General features: G+C 37.0%; 1 protein-coding gene across 4 annotated transcripts; it reads right to left on the reverse strand.

The window, feature by feature from the left end:
* Nucleotides 1–1634: 1634 nt before the first annotated feature.
* Nucleotides 1635–24697, reverse strand: pfkfb3 (6-phosphofructo-2-kinase/fructose-2,6-biphosphatase 3). 4 transcript variants are annotated; one of them, XM_059027298.1, is made up of 17 exons: nucleotides 24597–24697; nucleotides 13593–13718; nucleotides 13360–13453; nucleotides 13201–13267; nucleotides 12938–13012; nucleotides 12535–12591; nucleotides 12095–12219; nucleotides 11644–11851; nucleotides 11212–11358; nucleotides 10871–10975; nucleotides 9564–9693; nucleotides 9393–9455; nucleotides 7520–7584; nucleotides 6935–7108; nucleotides 6616–6638; nucleotides 5312–5362; nucleotides 1635–4248 (listed from the first exon to the last, which is right to left on the reverse strand). In XM_059027298.1, exons 1-17 carry the CDS (start codon nucleotides 24610–24612, stop codon nucleotides 4242–4244), a joined length of 1533 nt encoding a protein of 510 aa, XP_058883281.1. In that variant the 5' UTR covers nucleotides 24613–24697; the 3' UTR covers nucleotides 1635–4241. The 4 variants fall into 4 exon arrangements, with proteins under 4 accessions (XP_058883281.1, XP_058883280.1, XP_033882376.1 ...); XM_059027297.1 differs by lacking the exon at nucleotides 24597–24697 and adding an exon at nucleotides 17573–17949; XM_034026485.3 differs by lacking the exons at nucleotides 5312–5362; nucleotides 24597–24697 and adding an exon at nucleotides 17573–17948.
* Between the last annotated feature and the right edge of the window lie 972 nt (nucleotides 24698–25669).

Raw genomic sequence — 25669 nt, forward strand, 5'->3', positions numbered from 1 at the left:
GTATTATCATGTTGCTTGAAAAGATTTTCTGAAAATGTTTCCTTGTGTATGCTTTGTGTGATAATACTGTAGGTTAATCTCTCTATTCTGAATTTTAACTTCTGTAAACTAATATCCAGAAGTAAACTTAGGTTGGCATTTTCTAGCCCTGCAAATAGTCAAAGACCACTTTTATTAACCAAGTGTGCAGTTCATGCAAACTTTTAAAACTTTTTAGAACAGGTTTATTGACGTATTCTCATTTTTCAGGGTACTGTTTAACCTGAGAGAATGTCTATAAACTCTTTTAAGACATTACTTAAAAGAGTCCTTAAAGTTCTGTGAATAGGGCCCATTAAGTCCCAAACACCAGCCCAAATGTGGCAGACACAGGAAAAAGACTTTTGTCGAATAGCTTGAGGACAAGACAATGCTATATTCCCTGCTGTTTAGAGGTAGCATGTACTGACACCAGTAATTGCTTGAATTTAAATTCAAAGGAAATTGTTTGTTGTAAAAACCTTTATGTGGCTTCAATTTGACCTTATCTTACACAAAGGCCCAATTCTCTAAAATAATCCTTTAAACTGGTACTTCACCTGTGAAACTCAACTCTTCCCTTCTGGATAATATAGCACTCTGCCTTTTCATGCACTTATCTGCTCCCTATTTTACTGTACCCAATCTGTAGTATTTTGTATTTCACTTGCACTTGTATCTAAACCTGATGTAACTATCAACACTGCCCCAATATCAAATCGTACTGTGTTTTGTATTTGCTCTTATTAAGACTGAAGTCACTGTATTTTGTATCTTGCTCTTAATTGTACTGTAATTCTTGATATGTATTTTTTGTATACAACTGTAAGTCGTCCCTGGGTAAGGGCGTCTGCTAAGAAATAAATAATACTAATAATAATCCAACCTGCAGGCCATATACTATTACAAGGCAGTCAAAATACTTCACAGAACAGATTTTTGTGACAGCTCCATTTTGGATTTCATAGATAAAAATAGTAATCTACTTTCAGTTGAAACATACACTATATAACTAACACGAAGTATTAACATTTATACACCGCATTACACATTCAATACACAACGGGAATAAACATCTGCTCTAACTACGCATACATGTACAAAGTCTTAAATTCAGAAGCCCTGTGCTCCCAATGACTTATCATCTGTGCTTGATGGCACATTAGGCACGGAAGTTCCCAATATATTTACTGCATATCTAGCCGAGTGAAAGCAGTACAAACTAATATATCTTTATAATGTATATTGAAAGGCTTTTTAGACTTCTCTATATGTGAATTGCCAGTCAGGTGATGTCCAAGATCCCCCTACAGGTTTTAAGTTAATGCAACAAAAACGGCTGTAGTTAATTTCTTTGGGAGACCAAACAATAAAGGCAGGTATTTAGGTATTATTGGAACAGAAAACTTGACATTCGTAGCTGATAGAAGTGGCCCATACCATTCCAATCTGTGTCTTGTCCAAGGGTAAAATTGTCAATGGAATTTAGATTGTGTGTGAACTGCAGTGCACATATACTGGTTTTTAAGTTTCACATATTTGCTGTTATAGTTGATTCTTTGAATTAAATAAATAATTTGAGAGTAGACTTTCAAAAATGACAACACACAAAACAGTGAATTCAAGCTAAAATTTTATTGCAAGATTTAATTTATTGGTCCTGCATCTGCAAAATATATACATTTCTGAAAGGCATATCCCGATTGACTTGATACAGCCATGTTTTCCTCGTTTTATTTCAGCTATAACTCAGACAATTATATAGAGAACATACAACAAGTAACATACCAACGAATCAGAAAACAAGTATTCCAAGCTGTACAGGATACAAAATAAATAAGAAAAAAGGAAAAGTTAAAAGTACAAAGAAGCACATAAATGCCAAAATTGCATGAAGTTAAAATACTTGCTTTGACAGGTCGTGGTTTCAAATGGGTTATTGGATAACAGAACACAGTAATCCAATTTACTTTAAATAGAGATGGTCCTAACAGATCAATGGGCACAGAAGTGTCCCTAGTGAATATATCCTTTCACTGTAAGCTATGACTTTTCAGCTTGTTCAGTACAGCTTTAACAAAGATAAACCTACTCTATTGCAATTAAAACTAAAACGTTTTTAAATGCAAATAAATAAATAAATAAATAAATAAAAGAATTACAATGACTAGTGCCAAAACAGAAACATACTTTTTAAACTAGTCATTTAAAAAAATATATATATATATAATTTAAAATAGTCAAATAAAATATTTAATCAAGCTTAACATGCACCATTTCTCTTTTTAAAGGGACAGCCTCCTTAAAAGGTTTTTTGCAACTTTGACAGTATACACTTACGTGTTTAGGCCAATTTAAAAAAAAAAGAAAATACACAGATCTTCTCAGTTCTGCAATCAAAGGTAAAAGAAATACAATAAAATATTAGGAGAACAGACAATTACATTACAACAGTAGGCTGCCAACTGCAATTTGTTCAACATTTAGATACGGGCCAAAGTTCTGGTTGAAGCCCTTGATTGGTGCTACTTCATTTACAAAGCAATGTTTACTGTGCAAGACAAATGTTTACTGTACAAGACAGAAGCACTAGGCACTGTGGTTAACCTCTCTGAAAAATAACCACTTGATGGCATACAGCATCTCTAAAGGACAAGGTCATATTCAATACAGTAATCTCCAAGTTAGAAAAAGATCCTGGTTGTTTATCCAGATTTTGCATGTTCAAAACAGACATCGAGTGCAGTCACACAATACAGTACTAAAAATATTGCTTCTTTTCAATTAAAAACATTTATTTTTCACACCCTTTAATCCACATAGGGCCCTACTGACACAGTTTGGTGGCTTGTATTGAATAACTCTTCCCTAACAAATAACAATTAAGGAAATCCTAGTTTACAAAAAACAATACAAATTAACAGGGAGAAGAAAACAAAAGAACTAAAAAAAAAAAAACAGTAAAGATAAAAATGAATACATTGACTCAAAATTGCACTCACCCATTAGAGCCACCCTTTACAATAAGCAGGTCCATTTTAAGTGACAGGTTGGTACCACAAAAAATATTTTTGGTAACAATTGAACATTTACATGTCATTTTGAGAGTAAAGCTATCAGCAACCTGTTAAGAACCTCAAGAGATACTGGGTCAGTCCAGTCTATTCCCAAACAGACACGTCCTCTTATGGATCCAGACAACTCTACATTCTATGCTGTAAACGGGGACAGCTGTCTTTTGACACAGTGAATGTGTTGTCTATGTAAATAGATTTGCACCAAGATCGCCTCAATTGGCTAGAACAATCTAATCTCGCACAAAAAGGAATCTAGAGTCTCATTCACAATAATGGTTTACTGTTGGTAATGTTACAGAACTGGTAAGAAACTTTGGTGGAGTGCAGGGTATTTAAAATGCATGGTGCTATTTAAAAAGCATTGATAAAACAGAACCCTAGGAATCCTACACACCAAGTACAGAACTACTTAGAATGGTAAAAGGAATCAGTACTGGAAAATACTCTTACATGGATTCACGAAGACTTCAGCTATAAGGTTCAATTTTAAAAGTGCAATCGAGTAGATTGGGTAGAGTCTAGGTTTGCTGTAAACGCGAGTCACCAGGCATAGTCACACTGGTGGCCCTTTTAAAAAAAAAAAAAGCTAAATAGCCAGCTTCTAACAGGCTTTCAGAACACTATTTTCATCAATCACTGTGCTTACATTTTAAAAGGACCCATTTGCCTAGAGCAATGTTAGCATTCTTCTATTTGTTAGGTTGTATATACTGGACACTTAGGATCATGAGAAATAGCAGTCTTATGCACCAAGACTTTAGCGTGTTATGAACAGCTTACCACAGACATTTTAGCTTTGTTTACCCTGTATCATTCACTTACATTACATACACTATTTACAAATATCCAGCAAGATCTCCACAATGAGATTTTTCTTATTTACAAGAAAATTGGAATTCGTGTACTATAAGCACTTACAAATTATTACAATGGCGTGACACTTCGTTTACTCAGATGTGAAAATGGTCAATGCATTTTGATATAAAAATGCACCCAGCCCAGTCCAGATGATCACAAGATGCAACAAAGAAAAGTCCTGTGCATTTGTAGGGTTCAGCATTAAGCAATGTCCGGAACGAAGATGGAATTACAAGCAGGGGGTTCAGTGGTAATCCTGCGTCGCCTCGGGTAGGTCTGAAGGTCTTTTCATGTTCTGTGTAAGATATAAAGAAATGAAAAGGGTTTACCACACAGTAAAGCTGTACCGCTATACTACGGTACAAAATACAACATCAAGAACCAACGTGCTAAATGGAGAGCATGCAAATTAAGCAGATGATCAAATTAATGCAAGTGCTCTATGTTGTCGCAGACTACAAAAGGCAAGGCAGACCAAGCATATTAGTATTTCCTTAGTTATGGTACAAAGCAGTACTTTCCCTGCAAACACGGGACCAATGCCAACATGTAAAGATACAAAACTAGAAGTGTGACCAATCAGGCACACCCATATCTAAAACCAAGCAGGTTTTACTTGTGGGCTTAAAGCAATTGCTTTTATAGTTGGCTGGTTGACTGTTCATTATTATTAGTCATTCTGATAAATTCTCATTTATGATGACCAGGCATCTGTACCTCTTGTGATACAGATTTCCAAAAAGGTTTACTTTTAAACTTTCTTCCCTAAGCTAAACCAAGACTTCTGATAATTCTACACAAGCAACCCACAAAGACCAGTTTTTGCTGCTCTTCATAGTTGTGGAATTGCATTAGCACACTGACATAAAAACCTTGCAATGGCCAAAGCTGTCCATTTTAAAATTACTGTAACAGCATACACAAACTCCCCTCTAAGAGGCCAAGTTTAGGCTTTTATTGTCTCCTACGTAAATGGCTATTTGCTTTTTTTGGTTGGTGTCATCCCTCTCCTACACCTACATGCAGTTAAGCCAATGTTCCACTGAAAATCATTTTAAAAGAAGGCATGGAGTACTTTCTTACAATTACAAATTAAAAGGAAAATAGTATACTTGAATAATCTAAAATGAATAGAAACTTCACAAATTACAATGCAGTGAAAAGACAAATCATTCCTTAAGATTTTAATTGTGTAGTCCTTGGCACTTTCCATTTTATACCTCCTGAACCCTTTTAGGGTCTACTGCAATCACCTTTACTGTATTAATCTTTACTGCACGCTTTACAAATGCAGGTACTGTTACAGCAAAAGATCACTTTTAAGAACTAAACAAAATGGTAGCCAACAAGCCTTTTACCTTTGAAATATTAGTAAGGAGAAAACTTTGAGATAAAGGAAAACTGTTCGCCTTAAAGCATGAAACAAAAAAAAAAAGGAAGAAAAGGAAAATAAATTAAACCAGAGTGATTATTGTCAGATATTAGACACGTAAAACCTTATTTATGCAGCATTTAATGGGGTGCTAAATGTTAATTAACATTGGACTATAACATTTTTGTATTATTTATTAATTGTAAAGGAGATTATATTAGTAAAATTAAAATCCTTCACAACAGAAAACAGCGAGTTGCAAAATTAGTTATACACTTAGGGGTGGTTTCACAGGCCCCCCAATTAGCACTAATTGTGGACTTACCCAATGTAACATTAGTTAGTCCAAGATTAGTGCCAATCAGGGTCTGTGAAACCGACCATGTAAGTACAGAATTAGTATATGGGGAATTTGAATGTTAAGCAGTGTGCAATCAACAACTTTCACCAGAGTAGCTACTGTATAAATGGCATGAAACACGTTTTTACATTTTTCATTATAACTTTTGGAACGGTCAGCTGCCCTGTACTCTGGTAATGCATTATTTTGACAAATTGAAGCCCTCTAGTCTAATCTGATTAAATTAAATCTGATGGAAGCAGGCCCTTTAACTGCAAATAAGATCTACATTCTTTAGCAATGTGGTTTCCTGTTTCATCAGGAAACCAGATTTAATCTGCTTCATCTTAAACTGCTTCATCTTAAATTCAAGAGTTTAGATCTCATTTTACAAAACTCATTTATTCTGAAATATGTACTCTACCCTCCTCAAGGTGGCTGGAGTATTTTCTTTCAGCAGCATGCACCGTTTGTACAGATCTTGTAAGTGTGCAACCATGTTTGTCCTTAATTTAAGAGCCAGTGAATTAGCTAATGAGCCTTTAAATGACAAAAAGGGACTGTTCAACAGATCTGCAGGAATAAGGACTTTAAAATCGTTTTATTAGGTGGATAGCTGCTGGGCTTTAATATTTCTATATAATGAATCGTTTTTGCTGATGGCCAGAATTCATTTCTAAACTAATACAAAATGTGCAGATCAGAATAGTGAAGCTAATCCTTACAGATAGGCTTCAATACTGGTTCTGTCAGCTGCAGACAGTTTTATTAATCTCTTAATCAACACTCTACTAAACCCACAGGGGTTCACAGGCAGGCCCAGAGGCAGCAGTGCATGTTACTTCAGTTGCACATTCGGTTCCACTCAAAAGATACTGTTGAACTGACATTCTTTAGAGTTTTAATAAGGTAGAAGGACAAGACTGAATAAAAAGAAAGAAAGTACTTACAGACAAGCTTTGCCAAGCCAAGGCTGAGAAAGAAAAAGAACAACTTGGTAAAGAAACTGAACAAAAAGATGTGGTAATCTGCAGAGCACAATTGAAAGAAGTGTTTTTTGTAAAATGGATTAATGTGGCATTTCAAAACCATGAAATGTGCAATTTCCCTGTTTGTTTACATTTTCCAAAGGTAACTATGCAACATCAAAACACAATATTAAATAGACAGAATGATTAGTACATGAAGTCTCAAGCAGAAAGGATGTGTGGGTATGGGGGAAGCACTGTAAACACTGAAATATAAAAAATGAATGAAATGAGAACTAACTTGGTCTGGTAGAGAAGTGGGGATGTCCGAGGCCATGCGCACAGGCAGAGCAGATGAAGTCGATGCCATATGATCATCTAGGCTGTTCATTCTTGGCTTTTTGGTAGGCTCAGGGCTTGCCAGTGGGGTAACACTATTGCGCCTCATTAAAGTGCTAGGTCCCTTCTTTATATCCTGCCCAAAGCAAAAGACACACACACAGACAGAGAGAGAGACACACAGTTAGTAGCACAGAAGTTATAGCAAGTACAGCCTACCACTACAAAATATTATATTCATTACATTGTTATTGGGCTTGTTTCCTTTTAGGAAATGACTACAAAGACTGTAATGTAAAGATAGAGAAGCGGAGGGCAATAGCAAAACTTGAGTATTCTGCAAAGTATTAACACAGCTACTGCAGAAGCAGAAGGTCTGGGAGCTGTGTGCAAGGAAACAGGAACCACCACCCCCCCTCTTCTACAGAAAGGGGATCTCCTTGGGCTGGTACTGTTCAATAACTCACCATGACTCAGCCATCATAAGCCCTCCCAGTAAATCTACAACCTAACTCACATTACCAAGAATTAGCCAGCAAGTTCTTACCTCTGGTCTGTCCCTGTGGGTGTTTACTGCTTCGACATTTAAATAGATGGATTCCACTTTGCAGCCTTCAGGAAACAAGAAAACAGTTGGTTTGCGATTGTCAGCAATTTTCATGCATATATATATATATATATATTACACACACACACACACATACACAGTACTGTGCAAAAGTTTTAGGCAGGTGTGAAAAAATGCTGTAAAGTAAGAATGCTTTCAAAAATAGACATGTTAATAGTTTATATTTATCAATTAATAAAATGCAAAGTGAGTGAACAGAAGAAAAAGCTACATCAAATCAATATTTGGTGTGACCACCCTTTGCCTTCAAAACAGCATCAATTCTTCTAGGTACACTTGCACACAGTTTTTGAAGGAACTCGGCAGGTAGGTTGACCCAAACATCTTGGAGAACTAACCACAGTTCTTCTGTGGATTTAGGCAGCCTCAGTTGCTTCTCTCTCTTCATGTAATCCCAGACAGACTCGATGATGTTGAGATCAGGGCTCTGTGGGGGCCATACCATCACTTCCAGGACTCCTTGTTCTTCTTTACGCTGAAGATAGTTCTTAATGACTTTCGCTGTATGTTTGGGGTCGTTGTCATGCTGCAGAATAAATTTGAGGCCAATCAGATGCCTCCCTGATGGTATTGCATGATGGATAAGTATCTGCCTGTACTTCTCAGCATTGAGGAGACCATTAATTCTGACCAAATCCCCAACTCCATTTGCAGAACTGCACCCCCAAACTTGCAAGGAACCTCCACCATGCTTCACTGTTGCCTGCAGACACTCATTCGTGTACCGCTCTCTAGCCCTTCGGCGAACAAACTGCATTTCAAATTTTGACTCATCAGTCCAGAGCACCTGCTGCCATTTTTCTGCACCCCAGTTCCTGTGTTTTCGTGCATAGTTGAGTCGCTTGGCCTTGTTTCCACGTCGGAGGTATGGCTTTTTGGCCGCAAGTCTTCCATGAAGGCCACTTCTGACCAGACTTCTCCAGACAGTAGATGGGTGTACCAGGGTCCCACTGTTTTCTGCCAATTCTGAGCTGATGGCACTGCTGGACATCTTCCGATTGCGAAGGGAAGTAAGCATGATGTGTCTTTCATCTGCTGCAGTAAGTTTCCTTGGCTGACCACTGTGTCTACGGTCCTCAACGTTTCTTTGTGCTTCTTCAAAAGAGCTTGGCCAGCACATCTGGAAACCCGTCTGCCTTGAAATTTTTGCCTGGGAGAGACCTTGCTGATGCAGTACTACCTTGTGTCTTGTTGCTGTGCTCAGCCTTGCCATGGTGTATGACTTTTGACAGTAAACTGTCTTCAGCAACCTCACCTTGTTAGCTGAGTTTGGCTGTTCCTCACCCAGTTTTATTCCTCCTACACAGCTGTTTCTTTTTCAGTTAATGATTGTGTTTCAACCTACATATTGAATTGATGATCATTAGCACCTGTTTGGTATAATTGTTTAATCATACACCTGACTATATGCCTACAAAAGCCCTGACTTTGTGCAAGTGTACCTAGAAGAATTGATGCTGCTTTGAAGGCAAAGGGTGGTCACACCAAATATGGATTTGATTTAGATTTTTCTTCTGTTCACTCACTTTGCATTTAGTTAATTGATAAATCTAATCTATTAACATGTCTATTTTTGAAAGCATTCTTACTTTACAGCATTTTTTCACACCTGCCTAAAACTTTTGCACAGTACTGTATATATTTTCCCCCCACAGACACTGGCATCTAAATGTCACCTATCAAACTGCCTTATAAATATTATAGTCTGAAAGGTTGCAAGCCTTAAATATCTTTTGAAGCTGGATGTTAATGAATAGATGGATGATTTCGGTGGTGTATATTAAAGGCTTACCATATGCAACAGGAGTCAGTTTCAGTACTGTATGGAGAGGACACTTGAGGTAGGGCATCTCATCTGCAATATGGAACCTTGTGTTAAAATTGTACAAGAGAGAGAACTGTATAGATGAAAAAAGGGGCAGGGTATTCAGTCAGAGATTAGGAAGCCATGTAGATATTGTACCTGCGCTCTTGTCCAGGAAGTAAGCCAGGAGACACCTCATGACGGCCTGGTGACACACCACAACAACATTCTCCTGTCTCTCCAGCTCCATGATGACCGGCTCCAAGCGCTGGACCAGGTCCTGATATGACTGGAATCACAAAACACAGATGACACGGGTACCTTTAGTGAACTCATTCATCATCTACACTAGGATAGGGAAGGCTTGCATTTTTGTTCTTCATTGCATGCATATCTTCTTGTGTGCACAGCTTGAACAATATTACAGTAAATTCAGCAAGGAAGAGGCAGCAAAATTGGTCTAAATGTTTTTTGTAGCAATTACTCAGCTATAAAAAAATTCCAATTGCATAGTTTCAAATAAGGATATTTTCATATGTTTACTTCCATTTGTTTTAGCCGATCCCAAATTAAGTGATCAAATCACACCCACAATACTGCTCTTATCGTCGCCACTAAATATATTTAGTTTTATTTTAGTAAGAACTTCTAAAACACAAAAAGTATAGAAAGAATATAGAGAAATTACTGAAACTGCCAATTGCTGAACTGTGGATTTAATTACTGGGAAATGAAAGACAATCGGTTTTCAATCTCAACAAGGATAAAGTAGGGGACCAATATACTCAAGGAATATTTTTTTCATATTGTGCAGTACCCAGAGACAACTTATGTGAAGGGTGCTATGTCAAATTAAAGTTATTATTATTAAAACTGTCCTCTCATAAAATGCTTAAAGACTTTAGAATTTGTCTAAGAACACATGGAAGAGGGCACAGCAGTAGCCAACTCCTCACTTTTTGAAAGATATTTCAAAAGTCTACTGGTTGGTTTCACATACCACGATTAGCACTTACCTTGGACTAGCTAATGTTACACTGGAGAAGGTAGACCACGATTAGTACCAATCAGGGTCTGTAAAACCAGCCCTACATGCTTAACAGTTCAGTGATATAGGATCTCAGAACAGAGGGACCTGCAGCTAGGAGTAGCAGACTTCAGAAAATGTACACAGCTCAATGTTAAAAGGCTATTCCAGCCTCCCTGGCTGTTTGAGTTACTACATTCATTCCTTGGCAGTTCCCCTCGAAATATCTCCCTTTGTGCCCATTTAATTAACATATCAAGAGAAACACTTCAGGGACCATTGCTCTGCCAATCTTGGAAAACAATATAATCCACTGAAGTATACTTTCATTTTCAAAACTGCAGTCATAAATATTTCAGAAACTAAATACAAATCTGATGTTCAGCAGCCAGCAGCCTGCAGAACGCAGAGATGGAGACAATTGCTGGCGAGGACATACCTCCCCAGTTGGATAGCGGTAATGGTATTTGTCCTGATCACGTAAAGCGAATTCCTCAGGGTACCTCTCCTTGACTTCTTCATAATTCATGTCCTCGCACACCCCCTGGAGCAAACACATTATGTGGGTTTAATGTGTGACATTAAATTGCAACTCACAGATAACTAAAACTAGTCATGGCTTTGAGACTTGCAAAATTAAAGTTCTGAAGTTGGTAGGAATGAAAAAAATACAAAGTGGCATCACCAATAGGTCAAAGTCTGCTGATGTATAAGGGCATGCAGTTGGGGATTTAAATAGCTAAAACACCCCATTATTAAATATACAACATGAATACTTACAGCGTCAATCTCGTTAAGTGCTTTCCATTGTTCATAAGGCATGTCCAGTGCCTCTGCAGTTTGGATGGTCCTCTTTAGCTGGCTTGTCCATACCTTGAGATTCTTTTGGTTCTGCTCTTTAAGATATCCTAACAGAGCCCTCGCAAACTGTGGAAATGGAAGTCAGTAACAACATTGAGCCATCATGCAGTGAAGGTGTAACAGTATGCAAAAGAAAACAAGAGATTTCTAGTTTGAGACTATTTTCTCCTTCTCCCCCCCCCCCCCCCCCCCCCCCCCCCCCCCCCATTAGAGCAGATTATTTTCAAAGCAGTTTTCTTTTCTACAGCAACCATTGAAATTATAATACAAGATTTAAAATCAATAGTTTAATCCATTCACAAACAAAGAAGCAATGTAAGCGTTCTTCACTCTTTGTATAAGGAAATGTACCTTCTTCCCCCTGGGAGACAGCCCAGAGTCTCCCCCAAGCTGGCCCCGGAGGTTGTGCTCACTTTCTCCATGGCGACACAGATAGATGGTGCGAGGCTGGACATGCATGTTCATCAAGTAGTAAACAATTTTACTCTGGATATAATCCTGGATACGGTTCACCAAAAACCTCCGACCAACATCGATCACTTTAATGAAAGAAAGGTCCCTGGGGTGGCAAAGGCAACGGAACCCAAATCAATAAAAATGGTAACTAATAAATATGTGATCAATAAATAAAACTTGTCATACAATAAAGGGTACAAACAATTACACTGATGAAACAAACAGTTAAGGATACTGAAAGTGGAGAGAACTATAATATATACAATAAAAAAAGCTTATTTATCAAAGTAGCAAGCTAAATACATAAGCAGACTTCAGCTGGCAAATCATGTGTGAATGTGCATACTTGTCATAGTGATCTGGCTCCAGGGGTTGGTATAAAGCCCTGTAACATTCTATTCTCTTGAGGAAATCGTCCATGGCATCTGTTCTATTGCAGTCTTTGTAATCTGGACAAGACACCTTGACTTCCTGTATAGGCAAAAGACACAAGAAGAAGCTTTGACCATCAAGGGGGAAGGAGTTCTCATCTCTGTGCCACTTTAACAACTGCTTTTAAACAATAAAACACTAACTTGTTTGGAGCTGCTTGGTGCTTGATTGTTGCTATGGCTTTCAAATTGTTTTATTTACTTATCTATTTTTTATAAAGAAAACATGTCTAATGAAACCGATAATTAAAGTATCTATGCAAGTATTAAAATTGTGCGATGGTACAATTTTACACATCATTCACTTTGTATGCAACATATATGCCAAGTGGTGAAATACTCTTTTGAGACTTACCATAATATTTGTCTCAACAACACTTGGATCTTCACAGACAGACTCAACAAAAAACATCTAAAAAAAAGGAAGAAAAGTTTGGGTCTTTAGATGCACATCAGCCAGCATATTAAACATGTATTCCTTAAAACATCTTGAATATTAAAAGATCCTGAAGCCTGTAACAGAACCACCACCAGTGCCTGCATTTTGCTTAATCGATTTGCTTCTTTAAACATCATTCATATCAGGTTTGTGTGTCAATTTAACTGACACTTTCCCTCCAGACCACATTAATACAAATTATCAGGAGTGTGTTGTACTAATGTGAGTATTAAGCTGTAGTATGCCAAAAAAAAAAACAAAAAAAAAACACAGTTAACATGTATCTTGGGTTGTTCGTAGAAAATAAACGTGTACTGACCTTGAATCCATTCTCTTTGCCAAAGCTAAGGATCATGTCTCTCCTCTCCCTTGTTGTGTTGGTAGCATCAAAGACCTAAAACAGCAAGAACAAGGCGAAAAAAGCAACTTTCAGACCTTTTCTGACATCTTCTGCCTAATTTTTTTTTTTTTTTTTAATTTACCATAGAAGTTCTTCTAGCCAGACAATATACAGACAGGTAATATTAGTAATGCATCCCTTCAAATAATCTGTACTGAATACAAGTTAGTAAGTTGACTTACTGCAAGCTGGCCGCCTTCCTCAGAAAGGTAGGATTTGACATCTCTCAAAGCAGCTAAGGCACATTGCCTACAAAATACAAAAAGATAGTATATTGAAATAGATAGCATAAAATTAGGCTACATCTTGAAATTGAGGAGGGGGATAGGGGTCTCACTTACTTTCTTATTTTCATTGCATCTTGATTATCTGGTCTGAAGAAGTCATACGAATTATAGTTGACTGCTTCTCTACGATATTCCCCGACATTGAACACTAGTGTAAAAAGATATATAAAGTAAATCATCCATTACTTTAAAGCAGGTGGTACTTGGACTTAATCTTGTTCCAAGAAGAGAGGTGGACAAGATAAATAGGTTACGAATATAAAATCTGTAAATATAACATTACAAACCTTTAGTAGGGACTCCAGTCCAGTTGAGGTAGCGTGTCAGTTTCTTTGCAATGTAGGTCTTCCCACGAGCAGGCAGTCCGACCATGACTATCACAGTGGGTGAGTTTGTCAGGTGAGGGCCACCGGCTGTTTTGGAGCACATAATATTCATTAGTATTAATTACTTAACACTTCCTTCTTGCTGTCTAATTAAATGTTGGATGACATTATGGATTGTTAAAGGTTGTCATTAGCGTTGTTGTGTCTGATTCTGTCAAGTGTAAAATACTCAATTGTAGCTTTAACTGGGAAGGCTACAAATACTGTCCATGTATTATTCACAGCGTCCATACAATAAAACTGCTTATCCTAACTGAAAAGCCAGACTATGTATGTGACTGCAGTTGATTGTTGAATATAATATGCACAATAAATATTATCAAAACAGAAATTGCAATACGCCATTATTTATTTAAAAAAAATATTTAACAAAATAAAGAGACTCCTTTGGTATTCTTAGTCCTTATCCCATCAACTAAACCCCCTAATTATATCAATTAATCATATCCGATTTACTTCCTTTCCTAATAATCCAACACTGCAGGATTTAAGACAACAACAACAGGCTTCTTCAAAACTTTGTTACCATAAATAGCCACACATTAAGATGCTCTTGCAAATTCGCACACTCATTTTGGACAAAAGAAGTCATGTACGACGGACTTGGCCCAGCTACAGGACGACTAATCGGTATAATGACATAGGGGTGATCCAATGTAATCGTGTCTCAGAAATAAAGGAAAAAAGCAAGTCAGCACAAAGGCTGATCTCTTTACTTGGCAAGTGCCAGCAACCCAAATTAACATCAAGGTCCAAACTGTAATAAAGAGAGATAGGTAATCCTAATATAAATCTCAAATCCTGACAGTGTACGTGAGGCACGAGGAGTATGTGCTGAGCATCACTTTATATTGACTAAATACTTGGCTGTTGTCTCAGAATGCCATCTTTCTGAAAGGCAATGAATAAAATGTAATTCTTTATACTGCCAACATTCAACTGTAAAAGAGAACACCTGGGGCATACATATAACAGTCATGTCTGCTATAAATGCCTGCTAATAAGTGCTTTTCCCTTAAACTCATTCTTGAGTTTAAAAGGTTACAACTGACAGCATGTTATAGTACTCCTAATATCCCAAGCTAGAGCAAATATGACATCCTGACAAATCTACTTGACATCACCAATATGAAGTAATTACAGTGTTCAAAAAACTATATTGCCCGACATGCCCGGAGCATGTACAAATTTCGGTGAGGCATGTAAAAAAAAAATTGCTTACATGCCTACAATTACCTACAATCATTCAGTGCCCTAAAACAAAAGCAAGCAATTACTTTATTACAGATTTAAACTTCTGTATTTGCTCCCACATCACTTTCTTTTTTTACCAAGATCACTTCCTGCCAGCATCTCATGTGTTCTAGTATTGCATCCCTAGTACACCTGCGAAAATGTGACCCGAGTGTTTTGAGCAGCTATCGGTTAAGCTATTCTGCTGTCAGAGTGATAACGGATTGTATTTGCAATGGATTACTGAAACTGGTGGGAAATACAAAAAGAGTTTAATCAGAGATTAAACAAATTTTGAGCATTCTTTAAAGTTTATTTTAAAATAATGTTATTTTGTGTCATTGCGTTAAAATCAAGTAAGCTTACTTGTGTGTGTGTGTGTGTGTGTGTATGTATATATATATATATATATATATATATATATATATATATAAAACGACTATAGAGTTGCAGCCAGTGTCATCTTACTTAAAGGCACTCAAGCTGAAATCGTAAAGTAATTTAAAAGTAGACTACAAACTTGGCAGCCACTGTCTCTCTTTAGCGCACATGCAAGAACTTGCAGACTTGATACAACTGTGTTGAGAATTTAAAAAAGAAAGCATTTTATGAGATTTTTAACTAGAGGTACCGGGAATATGACTCTGCATGCCCAGAGGTTCCAATTAAGCACTGGGTGTATGCTTATTTGATGGGAAAAAAAAGGCAACTCAGAAGATGCATGTTAAGATTTAGGGAATTTTCTACCCCTGAATCAGATATTAATATGACCCATTTTTCTTCATGTTGTGCTGTAATCTACTGTACAGACAGTGGGATGTTGTCAATATTAAATAAAGGTGACGAGTCAATCGACAGTTCAAATGAAATTGATGTCTGAATTGTATAAAAATTAGAAATTCTAATACACAACCCCCAGTGACAGTATATACAATGGAGAAACTGCTCTGCTGAGCATTGTGGTTTCCAATTTGCACTTTGCTGGAAGTCATAATTTAACAGGAAACCAAATAATTTCCACCTGTGTTCTACAGTCCCGTCCAGTCCTGTACCCCCACCCCCATCCCCATCCCCATCCCCCACCCCCATCCCCCACCCCCATCCCCCATTGCGTGTAAACCAGAGATTCTCAACGGTTACTATAGCAACATTTGCTACATCACATTCACTGTGCAGTGTTCTACCTAATTAACATTCAGGTCACGGGCGTGTGACTAAGCACTGTCTGACCACTGCAGACGCCTTTTTTAAAAAGGTACTGCCTGCTGTGTTTCACACAATTTGCTGTGTAAATTATGTGTGAAACGTTTCTAATCAAGCTTCTTGTTTTGAAACTGTAAAAGTGCTCACTATACCAGCAGCACCCTGTTAACTTGTGTGGGTTTTTCTCCTTTTCAATTTATTATGCATTAAGATATACTAATAATTTCCCATGTAAACCATGGTCAGTCGAGTACAAGTCCAAATTAAAACGAGTAACACCCAGCCACCACAGCTGAAGTACAAATACTAGAGGCTCTCAAAACTAATTTCATTTCAACTCATTATCAACTTGTAACACGTCACAATATAGCTAAAGCGACCTATTAGCTCTGCCACAGTATATTTTGCACACACCCGACTAGACAACGTGTTCACGTGATATAATGGCTACCTTGGAAATAACCAAGTAACCGACACTGACAATTTAATTGGGATCTTCCAGATTTTCTGCGTCGTGCCTACCAGTATGCTATCTGATTTCAATTGTATTTATGTTTGCTTCATTCTTTCCAATTGTATTTATTTAGGAAAGCACATAATACAATCTGACTATGGTACTAGCGCCAATGTCCTGGTCTTAAACTAGATTTCCTTTTTAAATGCCCTGCTGCACTGGCAATAGCGCATCCCAAAACTGCTGTGTAACGAGGTTGGGTATATCGCCACACTGACTGGAATTCCTTGACCAGCCGGCAGTAGGTGGGTGGGCTGTTCATGAGTCATACCAAGATCGCAGCCAGCAAAATAAATAAATATAGAAATAAATCGAACCTCAAATCCTGCTTCTGACAAATATTGCAAAGAAAACATAAATTCTACAGAAACAACCCCTAACTATTTTAACTTTTTATTTGGCTTCTGCATTCTGATTAAAAAAAAGACTGTACATTATTAGGCTAACAGTGGACAATGCGACACAGCCTACGTGTGTTTTCGCTACACTTTACCAGCAAACGGATTCGTTTGTACACCACTTTCATGTCGATCACACAAAGTAAACGTAGTGCTTATCAAATGACTGTAAAACGTATGAATGTAGCTGGTTCAGAAGCGTTACATCATTCCTACCGAACACAAATGTCGTAATTTTAACACAATATCAAGATTAAAATCGTTTTCTATGCCGCAACCCCCCATGTGATGCTCATAAATCACTTGCTGCACTATCTGGAATGTCCTGAAATTCCAGCTCAGTTTATGTAAATGACGCAAGTAAAACGCAGAGTGATTCTACAATAATGTCACTACACATTCCTGCGTTACGTACCTAGAAATTACACCGTCCTGCGCTATACAATCTATACAATAAAAAAACCGAAGAACCGTACATGTAGAAAATAAAAACACACTCAAATGGCACTTTAAATAAAAACTACAATACTCACAACTGCGAGGTATAGCGGGTTTATCATCCCTTGAAGGAATCCAGATTTTGTGGATTCGATTTTGTGTAAGCTCCCTGGGCATCGCGGTTTAAAAATAATAATAAATAAATATAAAAAATTAACGTTCCAGTAACTTGGGTACTTAGGCTATCAGTTATATAAGACTCGTTTCGAAAAAACAGTGTGAAACAAAAAGTTACTAATCATAACGCAGATGTAACATCTTCGCAACAATGTAGAGTTCTTCAATGCCAAAAACAAATTAACACGGAGTTTTAAAAGAATCCTCAAGAAAGCGTGGACGTTTAGATGTATTAATAGGTAAGTAAATTGTCACACCCTGAACTATACCGGCAATTCAATGTCCAAAATGTGCTCTTGATCCTGTATTTAAAGGAGCCAAGCCGGCAAAGTAACGTGACTCGGGTGACGTACCTCAAAGGCGTGGTATTGTCAAGCCCCCCACCCTCCCCCCGCGGACAAATGTTGTATACCGCCGCCTTGTGGGACAAAACAGTGTTGTATATTTCTTTTTTGTTTGTTTAAAATCAGCCCCTTATTATCCAACCAAATGGTATTGCGCCGCAACTACAAACCAACTGATATCAATCGTAAATCATGTGTAATTATATATATATATATATATATATATATATATATATATATATATATATATATATATATATATATATATATATATATTAAAAAAAAACGAAGGGGACTTCACTTTTTCCAGTAGATGTGCATGCAGAATATCTGATTCTATTTCCCCTTATCGTGGTGTCAGTGCCCAATCGATTGTCGCCTGCAGACACGTACTCCACGTATTTGCAGACACTGTGGCCTGAAACCTGGGGAAGGGGGAAGGCGGGGGGGCATGCTAGACTCCTTATAACGATTTACTACTGACACCTTTCTGATGCAACAAAGCTAATGTTCTTTACAATTGCAAATACTTTGCCATTCACTGTCCGTTTTGTAAACTTATATTTTCAATGTACAGTTTGTATGTGCTCCAAAATATTACAAATGTTAAATGGAGTTTAAGGTAAAATCGAGTATGATTTTTGTGTGAGTTTTATTTACAGGATGCTGCTAATGGTGTCCTTGTGTCTTACCAAATTTCCACCTGAATTCTTAACCACCCATAACATACAAATAAACAATATACTAATTATATTTCAAGCATTAGATAGTGGTTGCACATTATCCATACAGGGGCAGCAGTGTGGAGTAGTGGTTAGGGCTCTGGACTCTTGACCGGAGGGTCGTGGGTTCAATCCCCGGTGGGTACACTGCTGCTGTACCCTTGAGCAAGGTACTTTACCTAGATTGCTCCAGTAAAAAAACCCAACTGTATAAATGGGTAATTGTATGTAAAAATAATGTGATATCTTGTAACAATTGTAAGTTGCCCTGGATAAGGGCGTCAGCTAAGAAATAAATAATAATACTGTTTACTCAACAAACAGGGGAATTTATCTAATGAATGATACAACAAAACAGTGTGCGTACCACTTCACATAACACAGTAAGTACATATTGTGGCTCATTTTGATGCTACAAAAAACAAAACAAAATGTCCTGTTTATTGCAAGTCAGTGATAGTAGTACAGTATGTATTAGTTGATGCAGTGAAAGATAAGCTCAACAGTGGTTATTTCTGGCCCTGAATCTAAAGGAAGTACTGTATCCAGTTTCAAAACAGTGGCATGCTTTTCTTTGAAACCCTGTACCATAACAAGCTACACATGGCTGATCTATGCTATCTCATAACCAAAACAGGAGGAAGTTAGGCCTGTTGCATTAGGCTGTGCATCTGTGTGGCTCGTGTTGTGTTAGTGCTGACAGGCATTGGGCATGCAGTCACATGACTTTAGTCATCCACAAAGTTATTCAGACAGCCTCCTCAACACAAACACATGTTCAAAGATAAAAAAAAGCTTTGCATTAAATTAATCACAAAGATTGATCCTTTATTTGCATCATATATTGTTAAATACTGTATAAAGTACACAGACTTTCCTTTCTTCAGTTTTCTCCCAATTCTCATAGCATGTCTTCAAAATGTTTTTAAAAAAATCATATTTAATGTGAGTCAAAACTCAGGAAAGTGCTTCTACTATTACCAGAATATTGCTTGTGGAAGTGTCTCATCTTAGATTAATAATACTGTTAAGACAACAAACTCTAAGGTTTTATATCCTATTATATTACAAGTGGAATCTCTCTGCCATTCACCTTCATTGGAATTCCAACTCCTGTGATTTAGATTGGATAAACAGGTTCCTTTCTCAGCCACCAAACAACTGATATCAAATTCAGACCCAGAGTGGAAGTGGTCGACTAAAACCAGGATTTTTTACTTGGTTCAGTTTTAAAGCATTTCATTAGTTCAAGATTAGTGTTAATCAAGGTCTGTGAAACCAGATGAATATTGCATTTCCTGCAAATTTGGTTCAGTTAAAACTGATAATACACGAGAGGAGCATATATATCCTTTGCTAAATTTGGACTGATGTGTTTTTAGGTACGGTACGTAGTCCAAGACTAATGTCAATCGGGGTCTGTGAAATCTGCTGATTTTGATACAAAATGCTAAATAACCAGCAAGAGCCAACATGGGTTTAGGTAGAAGCCGTAGGTGTTTTTATCCTTATAAAATAACTTTACATTTGCGCAAACAGAATTCAATTTGGACCCATTGTGTTTCATATGATTACATTAAAACAATATTTACTACATCCATGGCAGTTTTCTTTTCTACTCCACTAAAATCTGTTCATGCAGAACAAGATATTATGAAATCGCTCTAGCATATTTCTATTAACATGGTAAATATTTTTTTACAGTTAGAAAAAGTTGAGTTACGTCAACAAGTATCAGCAAGTATAACCATCGAAGCAGAGGCTATTACTGTATGTCAACTGAGATTGAAAAAAAATATTTCTGTTTGCAACTGTTCTATTCTAAACATGTTGAGACAGCCAAGCCATTTTACAGCTATTTATCATGGAGGAATTTGCTTGGCAGCTTCTCAGGGCCTCTTCAGACACATACCAGATGATCTACTGAGACAGAGCAAAACAGTGGGCATTCAGTCTTCACATGCAGGGAGCATGGCATCATATTTACTAGTACTGCCTGCTGCGTGGACATTTCCAGGAATATCATTTCATCAACAAAACCAGCGTCACCAATGATTAGCAGAATTGCAACTAATTATATACAGCATGTTGACTTGTTGTAGACAGGAGTTCCCTCACACTTTTTTTTATTTATAGATATTTGCATTCCTTTTCAGTATGTAAAGGCTCCTGAACAAACAATTTGTACAATTTTAAGACATATTTTAACTTAATATATAGAAAGGGGCAGCATGTTTTAAGAAGTTCAGTGCCTTTTTTAAAAAATCCAAACCAACATTGTAAGTGCCAGCCAGCATTCAGAGTTTCCTTTTTTCTATACTGTGCTTTGTCCAATAAGCAAGTACAAATGGGAGGGTTTGCTCCTCAGGGAATAATGCAATGCAATTTATAACAAACATTTATATATGAAGTCACTTCCTCAAATGATGTCTGAGATATGAGGCTTTGACACATTGGCAGCATCAGCTTTGTAAAAAGAAACCTGACACGTATATGTTTTCCTTCTTTGATACCCACAATTCAACACAACATTTTGTGTATCGAGTATGAGGCAGCACTCTGAAGCCCCTTTCACACTGGCACTCCTACCCGATTCAAAATCCTGCGTAGTGTGAAACCACGTACCCGGCTTTTACCTGAGTTGACCCGGGTCCCAGCGACCCACCTCAGGATGTGGGTCGACACACTTTGACCCAGGTTGAGTGAGACAAAATGCATGACGGCCGTTCGTGAGCCGACGCAATAACAAGCAGCCAAGCCTGCGTGAAGGTTTCACTTCCACAAGGAACATTTCTATTTATTCTGTTTAGCCATATTTTTGTTGATTGAGACACAGCATGAGCCAGACTGCAGCAGAGACATAGTAACATTTGCTCTAATCAACATTTGGGCCAAAGGTTCAATCCAGAGAAGCTTGGATGGAAGCGTCTGTAACAAGCTGCTTCCGGGGCATTGATACGCGCACTGTGTACTTGCGTCTGTCACCCAGGTCAACCCTGCTTTATCAAAAGCAATGTGAAATCGTGTACCCGACCCACATGACATCAGGTCCTGATCCGGGTAGAGCATGCCAGTGTGAAAGGGGCTTTAGATCACAGGTACTGCTACATTATGTCACAGGAGTTTCCCTAAGACTGAAAATATGAATTAGACATCTCAAATAGTTTGAGATATTAACAGTTGTGAAACCTGCCCTCACACTGACTTAACCCAAACTTTACCAAATGACAAAACAGAATCGCCACAAAGGAAATGCAATGGATTTGTACTTAGGGGCAATAGGAACACAATGGTAGCAGGTTTATTTAAAAATCACAATTTGACCAATGGCAGGGAGTTATTGATATTTACTGCTTAAATTAAATAACCCAACTCTAATAGTTCAGAAAAATATAGCATTAAAACGTACCCACCTGGCCGCTCTAGTGCACTGATAGTGTAAGGATTATTGCCCACATTGTCAAAAAGGTAACACAGCAATAACAATCCATGATGTGGTACGGAACAGAAAAGCCAGAACACTTGTTATGTTTTTTAATCGCTCTTCCTGCAGTGATTTAGTGGACAGATCTCAAACCCCAGTGCACTACAGCGGCCATTTTGAAAAGAGCTTTGAAACAGACTTTAAAGTTATGTTATAAAACATTGTCAGGATATTAACAATGAAAAGACAAATTACAGGTACATTATTTAAACAGTTGTAGCAACACATGGGGGACGTGTAACGCTATATTTTTTGGAACCCCGCTACTTACTTTTTAAATCCCCTATATTTAGTTATCCTATGGCCAGCAATTATAGGCAATTAGAAAACCAAGTTGTTGTTTTAGTTTAAAACTGTTTACAGGAAAGGATGAAGACTCCTCCAGAGCCCATCTACTAGAAAATGGCAGCTTATGAACGACTCACCCCGTCATCTAAATCCCAAAAGGAGAGTCCTCTATTCAGCTTGTTTCATACATTTTCTCTAGCCTTTTGGCTTAACAGCTCTGAATAAGACTGCTAGTCACTATGGCCTATTCTCACAGGGATGTGACATAGCCTAAAACAAGCCTAACTGCTCTTATGTAACTAACGATGCAGGTTAGATGTTACATAAGAAGCTCTATAACTGCTTGTGCAAACAAGCCTCTTGTCAGAATAACATGATCTTCATGTAGAGGAGTGGAGTGCTCCTATTGTGCTCTGAAAGTTGTTTTTGTTGGGGAAACATTTAGTGGCTCACGTTCAATGTTGTTCATAATGAGAGTGGTATACACAATTATTCACAGTTAATTAAATAGGCCTGTGGTGATGGGAGGGATGGAGAAATCTTTAGTTTACTTTTTTAACAAAAAAATATTGGTTTATTTGTGGGTGGACTTGCACTACTTTTCTCTATAAATTAGCTGCAGTGTGGGTTAATGTGTGCTAATGTTTCAGAACCATACACAAAGTGTATACGATCTTAAAAACAGAGCTATTAGCACTAATAACATTTGCTATATGGGCGCATGTGATGGATAAACAAATGAGCTGCACCCAGGACGGTTGAAGGAAACACTAACATTCTGTTGAACCTGGATTGCTAGACTTGCTAGTTTCATGGAGTCACAAAAAAGAGAACTACAAAAAAACATAATAGGCAGTCCTCATTTTCATCAAATTGAATTTACTCTGTTTCATCACACGATTGGTACATTCAAATGTGTTCTTTGATTTCACAGTATGTTTAAATATAAATTAAGATATGAATAGAATTCACAACTAGAAAGCCAAGTTCATTAGGAATACATACATTACATCCACTGAAAGACCAGTACGCTGATATAAACAACAAACTATTATATATTATTAATACAGCAAGCCAACTCTGCTCTCAGACTGGAAGTTAAATGAGATATTAACATTATTCTCTCTCTCTGTTGCATATGGTAAGCCTTTAATATACACCACCGAAATCATCCATCTATTCATTAACATCCAGCTTCAAAAGATATTTAAGGCTTGCAACCTTTCAGACTATAATATTTATAAGGCAGTTTGAGAGGTAACATTTAGATGCTAGTGTCCGTGGGGGGAATATGTATATATATATATATATATATATATATATATATATATATATATATATATATATATATATATATATATGCATGAAAATTGCTGACAAACGCAAACAGACTATGTTTTCTTGTTTCCTGAAGGCTGGAAAGTTGAATCCATCTATTTGAATGTTGAAGCAGTAAACACCCACAGGGACAGACCAGAGGTAAGAACTTGCTGGCTAATTCTTGATAATGTGAGTTAGGTTGTAGATTTACTGGGAGGGCTTATGATGGCTGAGTCATGGTGAGTTATTGAACAGTACCAGCCCAAGGAGATCCCCTTTCTGTAGATGGGGGGGGGGTCCTGCACATAGCTCCCAGTCATTCTGCTTCTTCAGTAGCTGTGTTAATACTTGCAGAATACTCAAGTTTTGCTATTACCCTCCACTTCTCTATCTATACATTACAGTCTTTGTAGTCATTTCCTAAAAGGAAACAAGCCCAATAACAATGTAATGAATATAATATTTTGTAGTGGTAGGCTGTACTTGATATAACTTCTATGCTACTAACTGTATTTCTCTCTCTCTCTCTCTCTCTCTCTCTCTCTCTCTCTCTCTCTCTCTCTCTCTCTCTCTCTCTCTCTCTCTCTCTCTCTCTCATAACAATCACAAAAAAGATACAGCATCAAAAACAAACCATTACACAGTATATAACCATAAACATTTTTGGAAATTATAAATGGATAATAATGTACTGTATAACTGGACCCGCCTTCTGCTGCTATTTCATGAATTCAGGTTATTTCAACGCCCACAACCAAAAAACCCCAAAAACCGGGAAACTTACCATTCCTTCTAAACATCTTGCGGTCTTTCCTTAGTAAATTATGTTACCGAATTTCAAAGTACAGATGTCAGTAATTGCAGTATTATACGCTATATAAATTAGAGGGTGTTGTTTGTCTTAAACTGGATTCACTTGGTAAGTTGGTTAATGCTGAATTTTGTCTCTGACGACAGAAGCGGTTGGACAAGGAAGTCATATCAGTTTTAACAGTTTAAGTAGTTAGTGGTTGAAAGTGGAACTAATTCTAAGCGTCACGTACCAAACGACTTTTGATAGTGTATTTAAGTGACTTAATTTTGTGTTGTCTCAAGTCTGGGTTCCTAGGTTTTTTATAGATCAGGGATCATAAATATTCTTCATTCTATTTTGTTTAAACGATGTCTTGCTTACAACTGGAGCGTGGGTCATAATGATGTGCAAATTTGTGAAACGTAAAATAGGCCTTTTGTAGCCTACTATTAACCTTACGGGGGAAAAAAAAAAAAAAAAGTCAAAATATATTGGCATACAATATTGTCATTTTAGTCATGAGGTTTTTACTTCTCTTAAATGTCTATTTGTTGTTGTGTTATGCACTTGTATGACTACTAACCACTTACCAAACATATTAAAAAAACAAACAAAAAAAAGTAATATAGCATAATGTTTTATATATTGTGCAATATAATAATTAATATATTGGTATATATTGTAGAATACATTTTGTAGCCTTCAATATATTGAAATATATTAATCAATATATTACATTATACTTCTCAATTATTGTAAATTAATAAATATTAATTTTATATATATATATATATATATATATATATATATATATATATATATATATATATATATATATATTTTTTTTTGAGAATTCGTGTGCCCGTTTAAAAAAAACACTTGGAGTTCACAGTGCGTTTCAGAAATAAGTTGCATTGGGCCTACTGTGTCATATACCTGTACACAATTTAAGATATGTGAACTGTATGAAACGTTAAATATTGTTTTCTTTTGCAGTGGGAAGGCGAATCAGGGAAACCGTCGATGGCCTTGATATAGCCAAGTTTTTTTATATTGTTTAATGG

The sequence above is a fragment of the Acipenser ruthenus genome, chromosome 7 (genome assembly GCF_902713425.1).
Source record: "Acipenser ruthenus chromosome 7, fAciRut3.2 maternal haplotype, whole genome shotgun sequence".
Classification (NCBI taxonomy): Eukaryota; Metazoa; Chordata; class Actinopteri; order Acipenseriformes; family Acipenseridae; genus Acipenser; species Acipenser ruthenus.